Below are 10886 nucleotides of genomic sequence, written 5' to 3'. Positions count from 1 at the left end.
ATCCATGAACTACACAGGTTCATCTCTACTGTTGGAGTATCCATAAACTACACAGGTTCATCTCTACTGTTGGAGTATCCATAAATTACACAGGTTCATCTCTACTGTTGGAGCAGCCATAAACTACACAGGTTCATCTCTACTGTTGGAGCATCCATAAACTACACAGGTGCATCTCTACTGTTGGAGCATCCATAAACTACACAGGTTCATCTCTACTGTTGGAGCAGCCATAAACTACACAGGTTCATCTCTACTGTTGGAGTATCCATAAACTACACAGGTTCATCTCTACTGTTGTAGCAGCCATAAACTACACAGGTTCATCTCTACTGTTGGAGCAGCCATAAACTACACAGGTTCATCTCTACTGTTGTAGCAGCCATAAACTACACAGGTTCATCTCTACTGTTGGAGCATCCATAAACTACACAGGTTCATCTCTACTGTTGGAGCAGCCATAAACTACACAGGTTCATCTCTACTGTTGTAGCAGCCATAAACTACACAGGTTCATCTCTACTGTTGGAGCAGCCATAAACTATACAGGTTCATCTCTACTGTTGGAGCAGCCATAAACTACACAGGTTCATCTCTACTGTTGGAGTATCCATAAACTACACAGGTTCATCTCTACTGTTGGAGCAGCCATAAACTACACAGGTTCATCTCTACTGTTGGAGCATCCATAAACTACACAGGTGCATCTCTACTGTTGGAGCATCCATAAACTACACAGGTTCATCTCTACTGTTGGAGCAGCCATAAACTACACAGGTTCATCTCTACTGTTGGAGTATCCATAAACTACACAGGTTCATCTCTACTGTTGTAGCAGCCATAAACTACACAGGTTCATCTCTACTGTTGGAGCAGCCATAAACTACACAGGTTCATCTCTACTGTTGTAGCAGCCATAAACTACACAGGTTCATCTCTACTGTTGGAGCATCCATAAACTACACAGGTTCATCTCTACTGTTGAGGTTTCCCCCCCGTGCGTGCGTGCGTGCGTGCGTGCGTGCGTGCGTGCGTGCGTACCTTGTTGGTGTCTCGGCTGTATCTCTTCCTCAGCTCCACGGAGCTGAACACGTGGAACAGCTCGAACCGGCTGAGCACGATCATCAGGAAGTGGTTCGGATCCATCATGGACGCCCCCACCTGCATGACAACACAGTTAGGTTACCATGACAACCATGGACGCCACATTGACCCACGCTGACCCACGTCGTCCCCAAGGGGCCAGTGAGGCGCTCCAACGTTGAAGCACTGGGCCCTAGTGGTAAGAGGAAGGGCTGCAGGCGGACCCGTGGATTCATGACGAGGAAACCCTGTGCAGCTGGGCTTTAACATTGAGCGCTCGGTTGCACTGCCGCATTTGACCACGGAAATGCGGAAGTAGACGTTCTGAGACGGTTCTTCCGGGTGCTTCAAAACGCCCCTGAGCAACTTCCACTGACATGAATAGCGGAGGGGGCGGAGCTTCACGCCAGATCAGTCTCTATCCTTCTTTATACTCTATGGTCGTCCCTAGTGATTCAGTGCATGGAATCCAACGGCCCCCCATGGTGACCCTTTGGGGTGGTTAGGGCTTAAGAGGAGTCCAACGGCCCCCCATGGTGACCCTGTGGGGTGGTTAGGGCTTAAGAGGAGTCCAACGGCCCCCATGGTGACCCTTTGGGGTGGTTAGGGCTTAAGAGGAGTCCAACGGCCCCCATGGTGACCCTTTGGGGTGGTTAGGGCTTAAGAGGAGTCCAACGGCCCCCATGGTGACCCTGTGGGGTGGTTAGGGCTTAAGAGGAGTCCAACGGCCCCCATGGTGACCCTTTGGGGTGGTTAGGGCTTAAGAGGAGTCCAACGGCCCCCATGGTGACCCTGTGGGGTGGTTAGGGCTTAAGAGGAGTCCAACGGCCCCCCATGGTGACCCTTTGGGGTGGTTAGGGCTTAAGAGGAGTCCAACGGCCCCCATGGTGACCCTGTGGGGTGGTTAGGGCTTAAGAGGAGTCCAACGGCCCCCATGGTGACCCTTTGGGGTGGTTAGGGCTTAAGAGGAGTCCAACGGCCCCCATGGTGACCCTGTGGGGTGGTTAGGGCTTAAGAGGAGTCCAACGGCCCCCATGGTGACCCTTTGGGGTGGTTAGGGCTTAAGAGGAGTCCAACGGCCCCCCATGGTGACCCTGTGGGGTGGTTAGGGCTTAAGAGGAGTCCAACGGCCCCCCATGGTGACCCTTTGGGGTGGTTAGGGCTTAAGAGGAGTCCAACGGCCCCCCATGGTGACCCTGTGGGGTGGTTAGGGCTTAAGAGGAGTCCAACGGCCCCCCATGGTGACCCTGTGGGGTGGTTAGGGCTTAAGAGGAGTCCAACGGCCCCCCATGGTGACCCTGTGGGGTGGTTAGGGCTTAAGAGGAGTCCAACGGCCCCCCATGGTGACCCTGTGGGGTGGTTAGGGCTTAAGAGGAGTCCAACGGCCCCCATGGTGACCCTGTGGGGTGGTTAGGGCTTAAGAGGAGTCCAACGGCCCCCCATGGTGACCCTTTGGGGTGGTTAGGGCTTAAGAGGAGTCCAACGGCCCCCATGGTGACCCTTTGGGGTGGTTAGGGCTTAAGAGGAGTCCAACGGCCCCCCATGGTGACCCTGTGGGGTGGTTAGGGCTTAAGAGGAGTCCAACGGCCCCCCATGGTGACCCTTTGGGGTGGTTAGGGCTTAAGAGGAGTCCAACGGCCCCCATGGTGACCCTTTGGGGTGGTTAGGGCTTAAGAGGAGTCCAACGGCCCCCCATGGTGACCCTGTGGGGTGGTTAGGGCTTAAGAGGAGTCCAACGGCCCCCCATGGTGACCCTTTGGGGTGGTTAGGGCTTAAGAGGAGTCCAACGGCCCCCATGGTGACCCTGTGGGGTGGTTAGGGCTTAAGAGGAGTCCAACGGCCCCCATGGTGACCCTGTGGGGTGGTTAGGGCTTAAGAGGAGTCCAACGGCCCCCATGGTGACCCTGTGGGGTGGTTAGGGCTTAAGAGGAGTCCAACGGCCCCCATGGTGACCCTGTGGGGTGGTTAGGGCTTAAGAGGAGTCCAACGGCCCCCATGGTGACCCTTTGGGGTGGTTAGGGCTTAAGAGGAGTCTCACATCTAAAGACTGCAATCTTTGGAAAAAATGAAATAATAAAGTCTTTGAAAAGTCGTAAAATATTATAGTTATAGTATGAGGCCGTCAGAATATGGTATTTATTATAGTTATAGGATGAGGCCGTCAGAATATGGTATTTATTATAGTTATAGGATGAGGCCGTCAGAATATGGTATTTATTATAGTTATAGGATGAGGCCGTCAGAATATGGTATTTATTATAGTTATAGGATGAGGCCGTCAGAATATGGTATTTATTATAGTTATAGGATGAGGCCGTCAGAATATGGTATTTATTATAGTTATAGGATGAGGCCGTCAGAATATGGTATTTATTATAGTTATAGGATGAGGCCGTCAGAATATGGTATTTATTATAGTTATAGGATGAGGCCGTCAGAATATGGTATTTATTATAGTTATAGGATGAGGCCGTCAGAATATGGTATTTATTATAGTTATAGGATGAGGCCGTCAGAATATGGTATTTATTATAGTTATAGGATGAGGCCGTCAGAATATGGTATTTATTATAGTTATAGGATGAGGCCGTCAGAATATGGTATTTATTATAGTTATAGGATGAGGCCGTCAGAATATGGTATTTATTATAGTTATAGGATGAGGCCGTCAGAATATGGTATTTATTATAGTTATAGGATGAGGCCGTCAGAATATGGTATTTATTATAGTTATAGGATGAGGCCGTCAGAATATGGTATTTTAACATAACACTGGTTCCCTGTTTAACCCATTCTGGACGGGAACCCCTTTTGGTGTTGTGTTATGTTGTACTTTAGCTATTGAAAAATAGCAGATCTACAAGCTCGTGCTTGTAGATCTGCTATTTTATCTTGAAAATTTGGCGCAGTTTTGAATATATATTATTTCAGAGCGCGCTCAGGGGGGGTCCCTGGAACTACATATTTTCAGGTGGGGGTCGGCAGCCAACAGATCATTTATGGGGTTCTTGACATTTCTGTACATGTTATTTATTCTCAAAAAGAGCTATGTAACATGTAGGGCTGACCCAAAAAAAACGATTAATTGACGTTCGTTCGATAAGCACGGGAATCGATCTTGAAATAAAAATAAAAAAATTCTATAAAAACAAAAAAGCGGCCCATTTTGGTCCCATCAATTTACAATTTACAATTTAGGCATTTAGCAGACGCTCTTAATCCAGAGCGATTTACATTTAGCAAGAACAAAAGCATGGGAATACCATGCTAGCGCCTCGCAGCGCCTCGCAACGCCTCGCAGCGCCTCGCAACGCCTCGCAGCGCCTCGCAGCGCCTCGCAGCGCCTCGCAACGCCTCGCAACGCCTCGCAGCGCCTCGCAGCGCCTCGCAGCGCCTCGCAGCGCCTCGCAGCGCCTCGCAGCGCCTCGCAACGCCTCGCAGCGCCTCGCAGCGCCTCGCAGCGCCTCGCAGCGCCTCGCAACGCCTCGCAGCGCCTCGCAACGCCTCGCAGCGCCTCGCAACGCCTCGCAGCGCCTCGCAACGCCTCGCAGCGCCTCGCAACGCCTCGCAGCGCCTCGCAGCGCCTCGCAGCGCCTCGCAACGCCTCGCAGCGCCTCGCAGCGCCTCGCAGCACCTCGCAGCGCCTCGCAACGCCTCGCAGCGCCTCGCAGCGCCTCGCAACGCCTCGCAGCGCCTCGCAACGCCTCGCAACACCTCGCAGCGCCTCGCAAACGCCTCGCAGCGCCTCGCAGCGCCTCGCAACGCCTCGCAACGCCTCGCAGCGCCTCGCAACGCCTCGCAACGCCTCGCAACGCCTCGCTGCGCCTCGCAACGCCTCGCAACGCCTCGCAGCGCCTCGCAGCGCCTCGCAGCGCCTCGCAACACCTCGCAGCGACTCGCAAACGCCTCGCAGCGCCTCGCAGCGCCTCGCAGCGCCTCGCAACGCCTCGCAGCGCCTCGCAGCGCCTCGCAGCGCCTCGCAACGCCTCGCAGCGCCTCGCAGCGCCTCGCAGCGCCTCGCAACGCCTCGCAACGCCTCGCAACACCTCGCAGCGCCTCGCAACACCTCGCAACGCCTCGCAACGCCTCGCAACACCTCGCAGCGCCTCGCAACACCTCGCAACGCCTCGCAACGCCTCGCAGCGCCTCGCAACACCTCGCAACGCCTCGCAACGCCTCGCAGCGCCTCGCAACGCCTCGTCCTCTTTCCCCCGTGTTAACAACAAGGAAGTCAACTGAACAAGTGCAGCTGCAGTCCCAGGAAAAATGAATCAAAAGTGTGGTTGCATTTTAAAACACCGTATTTGAATAAAGGTTGTACACGAGTGAAAATAACCCTGGGAAAATCCCTAATTGAGAGAGTGTAGGCCAGGGGTTCTCAACCCGTGGGTCGCGACCCCTCGGGGGGGTCGCCAAATTATTTTGGGGGGTCCCCAAAATATTTTCAAAAAAATAAAAATAAAAAAAAGTTTTTTTTTTTTTTTTTTCACGATTTTTAAAAAATAGCAGACCTACAAGTTCATAGCGCGCCACTTGAAAAATAGCAGATCTACAAGCTCATAGCGCGCCACTCGGTGGCGCGCTATGAGCTTGTAGATCTGCTATTTTTCAATAGCTAAATTATAACAATGCTTAAAACATCAAAAGGGGTTCCCGCCCAAAATGGTTTAAGGTTATTGTAGCAGTCAATTTATATTGGGGGTCGGGAGGGGGCGGGGCGGGGGTCCCGAGACATTGCCAAAGCATTTCCGGGGGTCCCCGGCCAAAAACGTTGAGAACCCCTGGTGTAGGCAAGCGCACCACAGCTCAGTGGACATTAAATATAGGCTACCATGTTTGATAAATGTCATATAAAAACATTACTTACACCCAAATGAAAATATAAACTTCACAGATTATAGATCACTTGGAATTATAACAATCTGTTGAGGATTGCCTGAATATGCCACTAGTGAAACCTCAACTTTTATCGATGCGCCATTGCGCTGAGGACCTTGTGGTGGCGTGTTTTACCTATACTTGTGAGGACCTGCTTGGATTCACATGGTGAGTGCAGAATAGCTATACCACTTTGAATTAAAACAATCGTTGTGCATAGGCTGAGTATAATGGCACGAATGAAACTAGGCCTATAGAGAAAATATCTATAGGCCTAGTTTCAGATTAAAGTTGTCCTTTAAGCCTAATTCATTGTGCGTCACTGCTCGCCTCGCACCTCGCACCCCCCCCCCCCCCCCCATTTTATAAGATGCCCCACAACTTTTGTAAAAAGTTACCTGCAGCATAACGAGGTCCTTGTCAAACATCTCCACTCTGCACTTCACGTTGTGGTAGTAGTAGATCTGGAACACATAGATATGTACTGTTTAGACAGACAGACAGACAGACAGACAGACAGACAGACAGACAGACAGACAGACAGACAGACAGACAGACAGACAGACAGACAGACAGACAGACAGTGTAGGACAGACAGACAGAGACAGACAGACAGACAGAGTAGGACAGACAGACAGACAGACAGACCTGGTTGATGAGGGAGAATCCGTTCCGCCTCCACATCCCAGCATGCACCTGGGCACAGAGGACCAGGCAGCGCAGGGGGTGTTCTATCAGCATGGGGGGGCTGAGTTCACTCTGCACGCACACACACACGCACACACACGCACACGCACGTGCGCATGTGCACGCGCATGCGCACACACACACGCACACACACACACGCACGCACACCAAATTGACACCCATTATAAACAATACACACCACATTATAAAGTACAGTACAATTTGCAAGTACGATAGATCTGCTATTTTTCAACAGCTAAAGCATAACATAATGCTAACACCAAAAGGGGTTCCCGCCCAGAATGGGTTAATCCAGAGCGATTTACATTAAGCAAGAACAAAAAGCAGGCGATACCACATACATAACAAGTAGTTATCATGAAACATGTGTAAGCTAAGAACGTAACAGTGGAATATCTATATAATGAAAATATACATATAAACTATACTATACTATACTATACTATACATATGTACTATAAAGTGCTATGACTACATACAATGCAATTCTAGTGCTGTCTACATAACATGCTATAAGTCTGTATAAAATGCTATCTAAGTCTACATAAAGTGCTATCTAAGGGGCTAGGGTAAGTGCTACGGGCCATGATGGAGTCTGAAAAGGTGGGGTTTCAGACTACGGCAGAAGATTGGGACAGTGGCGGCCGGTCCATAGGGGGCGCTGGTGCGCTGCACCACCATGCACAACCCCTGAATAAAACGTGAATAAGAATGACTGAGAAACGAAATCTGCAGCCTGTAATTTATTTAAAATTAGCAATCCAGAAACGTAAATATTATATAATATAAGGAACCACTAACGGCAGTGATTAAAAGTTGTATTATGCTGCCACGTTGTATTATGCTGCCATGAAATGTCAAATGTTGTTTACGTTGTGTGACGTTTCTGATTGGTTACTGAGTGTCACATGTTGGTGCGCGTTCATCTGTAGCCCTTGACTCTCAGCACTGAAGAGTAATGCATTGCGGTCCACATGTCTTCAATACAAACGATAGGAAGCCACTGGGTCGCAAAATGTGTGCGATCAATGTTATTCACACCACGAACCACTTGGGGGCAGCATAAACATCACAACACAGTTTGACATATAGTTTAACACACAGTCACCACAGACGCTAGAACAACATGAATGATGAGCCACATGGAGCCAGGTAAAGATAATAATTCATTTTCATAATGGAACAACAAGACAATGAAAACTGTAGCCTCAATCTACATGAAATTAGCCAAGTTTGACAATGCCATGTTTATTTTGTATTTTTAAAAGCCTTCCATTGAATGTGATGATACCTATAGTGCATGTTTTCTTGATATTTTTATAGCGCCCTCTCTAGGACAAAAGTCACCAGCCGCCACTGGATTGGGAGTTAGTATGTAGTTCTGACTGTAATGGGAAGTTAATTCCATAGTTTAGATTGGGAGTGAGTCTGTAGTTCTGACTGCAATGGGAAGTTCATTCCATAGTTTAGATTGGGAGTGAGTCTGTAGTTCTGACTGCAATGGGAAGTTCATTCCATAGTTTAGATTGGGAGTGAGTCTGTAGTTCTGACTGCAATGGGAAGTTCATTCCATAGTTTAGATTGGGAGTGAGTCTGTAGTTCTGACTACAATGGGAAGTTCATTCCATAGTTTAGATTGGGAGTGAGTCTGTAGTTCTGACTGCAATGGGAAGTTCATTCCATAGTTTAGATTGGGAGTGAGTCTGTAGTTCTGACTGTAATGGGAAGTTCATTACATAGTTTAGATTGGGAGTGAGTCTGTAGTTCTGACTGTAATGGGAAGTTCATTCCATAGTTTAGATTGGGAGTGAGTCTGTAGTTCTGACTGCAATGGGAAGTTCATTCCATAGTTTTGGAGCCAGAAGGGAGCAGAGTTTGGGATGTGTGGAGCGTTGTCCCGGCGTTTTTAATGAAGGTACTTCCAGCTTCCCTGCGTCGGCTGATCTGAGCGAGCGGGAGGGTTTGTAGTGTGTAATAGGGCTGGGGCGGTATGGGATTTTTATTACCGCGGTTATTGTCGGCCCCCATACCGCCGGTATGGCGATAATTACCGCACCCCCCCCCCCCCCCCCCCCCCCCCAGCGCGAAAAAAAAATCCTCCGGTTTTATAGTGTTATTTAGTCCGGTGGAACAGCGTGTATGGAGATGTATAGAGCAGGTCTGCAAAATCCGGTAAAACACCGTATACGGAGATGTATAGAGCAGCTGTGTGTCTAGTGCAGTTCCAGTGTCATTCGTCCTCCATGCGCGGCCCCCCCTCACAGCTCACACACACACAGTGGCACCGTTACAGAGACAAGACGACTCATATAGCTTTTCCACGTGTTTCTGTTGTTATCCAGTTTACCAAAATTAAATCCACAGCGCGAGGCAATTAACCCCCGCTGCAAACGATCCGGACTTTGTTTGTGTGATTATAATATATATAAATCCTTTTGGGCCAAGTAACCATTCTGGGCGTTGAGGAGGGGGCGTTAGCTATCAGGAGGAGTTAACAGGGGGTGCAGGCAAACAGAGTTTTGGAACGGATATTATGGACTACAGTTTTATTAAGGAAAGATTGGCATTTCAATGCCGCAACACGTGTTCGGGTGTCAATCAAATCAACTGCGTCAGACATCTCCCGCAGCCCGCTGTTAAAAAAAGAAATAAAAAAGCGAACGGATTTCACATCATTTCAGATCAAGACAAGTTGTGTTGAGCGTCTTTTTCCTGCGATCCCATTGATGTCACAACAGACATTTATAGGTGGGTCTGGTTTGGAGTAGCCTAATTTAAAACATTGTCCGACTTTGTTTTGAGCGAATATTAATACCTCGCGCTGTTGTAACAGCCAGGTGCATCGTGCATTGCTCAGACCGTCAGAGAGAGAGAGAAACATTAGGCTAAACGTGTAGCCTATGGATAAGGGCGCATCGTAAGTAACAGGTTTCAACGTTGTATTGATGTCTGTCAGCGAGAGACGAGAAGAGAAAGGGGGAGAGAGAGAGAAAAACATTAGGCTAAACGTGTAGCCTATGGATAAGGGTGCATCGTTGTAACGGTTTCAACTTTGTATTGATGCCTGTCAGCGAGAGAAGAGAAAGGGGGAGGGAGGGAGAGAGAGAGAGAGAGAGAGAGAGCTGTACAGACAGGACGGACAGAACTGTTTTTATCTTTTGACTGACTATAAGAAAAAGTCCTTCTGCACACCTACAATGGACAGGTGCGTCGGATAACTGGAACTGAGAAGTAGAGAAAAAAAGAATCCCGCACACTTCACTTGGAATCGCAATGGCAACCATTCTCACTCCAATGAAATGCCCGCTCAGCAGCGCATCGCATGAAACAAACACCTCACCATTCAAAAACGTCCCCTCATCATGGAACCTAAAATCTTAAACATATTAAACAAATTCCAAGTTAACTGATAGATTTAATATATGATGAATTGAAAGGTTCAACTTCCAGCCGCTCCACACCACGCAGCAACTGCGCGCCTCCCCAGTCCCCAAGCCATGAGTTAACATTATTGCTTGATTGATTGATTTAAGTTTGTATTAACAGTTTACAGTACATTTGCACAACTCAATACAAAAACTGTTAACTGTTACTCTGTGAGTGGACGACACCATAAAGCATTACACTTGTTTACAAGAGGGTCCACCTTGTTCAATTAATCATAACATTTTGTACACTATACACTTCTATAAAGCCAAAAACAGGAAATCATCATAAAGGAGGTAAAAAGGGGGAAAAACATATACAGTGAGGGGGAAAAGGGGTGGGTGGGGGTGGGTGGAGTCAAGGGATTTACATGTCTTAATGACAGTTGGTAGGGCGTTCCACATTTTTGTGGCATAGGAGTGAAATGAATTTAGGTGGAACCTCTTGTAAACAAGTGTAATGCTTTATTGGGTCGTCCACTCGCAGTTAACAGTCTTTGTATTGAGTTGTGCTTGAAATGTAGGCTACTGTAATTCTGCAAACTGTTAATAAATAGTTCAATCAATCAATCAATACTTGTTTGTGCCGAATCTGGGTTGCACATGGTTTGTTGAACTCCCTCTGGTGTTGCTGGCATATGATTAGACTGACTGAGCCTCACTGTTTATTATGATACACTTTATTTCATATCAACCATATGCACTTAGGCCTAGAACCCAGGGTTAGGGTTAGAACTAGGGTTAGGGTTAGGGTTAGAACCTAGGGCGCCAGAACAGCACGGACAAAAAAAC

General features: G+C 48.4%; 1 protein-coding gene across 3 annotated transcripts in view; it reads right to left on the bottom strand.

Moving 5' to 3' along the window:
* ubr2 (ubiquitin protein ligase E3 component n-recognin 2) overlaps window positions 1-10886 on the bottom strand; it is a 125218-nt gene that overhangs the window by 51008 nt on the left and 63324 nt on the right. For all 3 annotated transcript variants that reach the window (XM_079532405.1, XM_079532406.1, XM_079532407.1), the window contains 3 exons: window positions 6610-6720; window positions 6360-6425; window positions 1042-1161 (listed from right to left, as the gene is read on the bottom strand). In XM_079532405.1, coding sequence (XP_079388531.1) covers window positions 1042-1161; window positions 6360-6425; window positions 6610-6720 — 297 coding nt within the window. The remainder of the gene's footprint in view (window positions 1-1041; window positions 1162-6359; window positions 6426-6609; window positions 6721-10886) is intronic.

Source organism: Electrona antarctica, assembly GCF_951216825.1.
Source record: "Electrona antarctica genome assembly, contig: SUPER_10_unloc_1, whole genome shotgun sequence".
Taxonomy (NCBI): Eukaryota; Metazoa; Chordata; class Actinopteri; order Myctophiformes; family Myctophidae; genus Electrona; species Electrona antarctica.
Note: the sequence above shows the minus strand (reverse complement) of the source record. Positions and strands in the feature narration are given on the sequence as shown.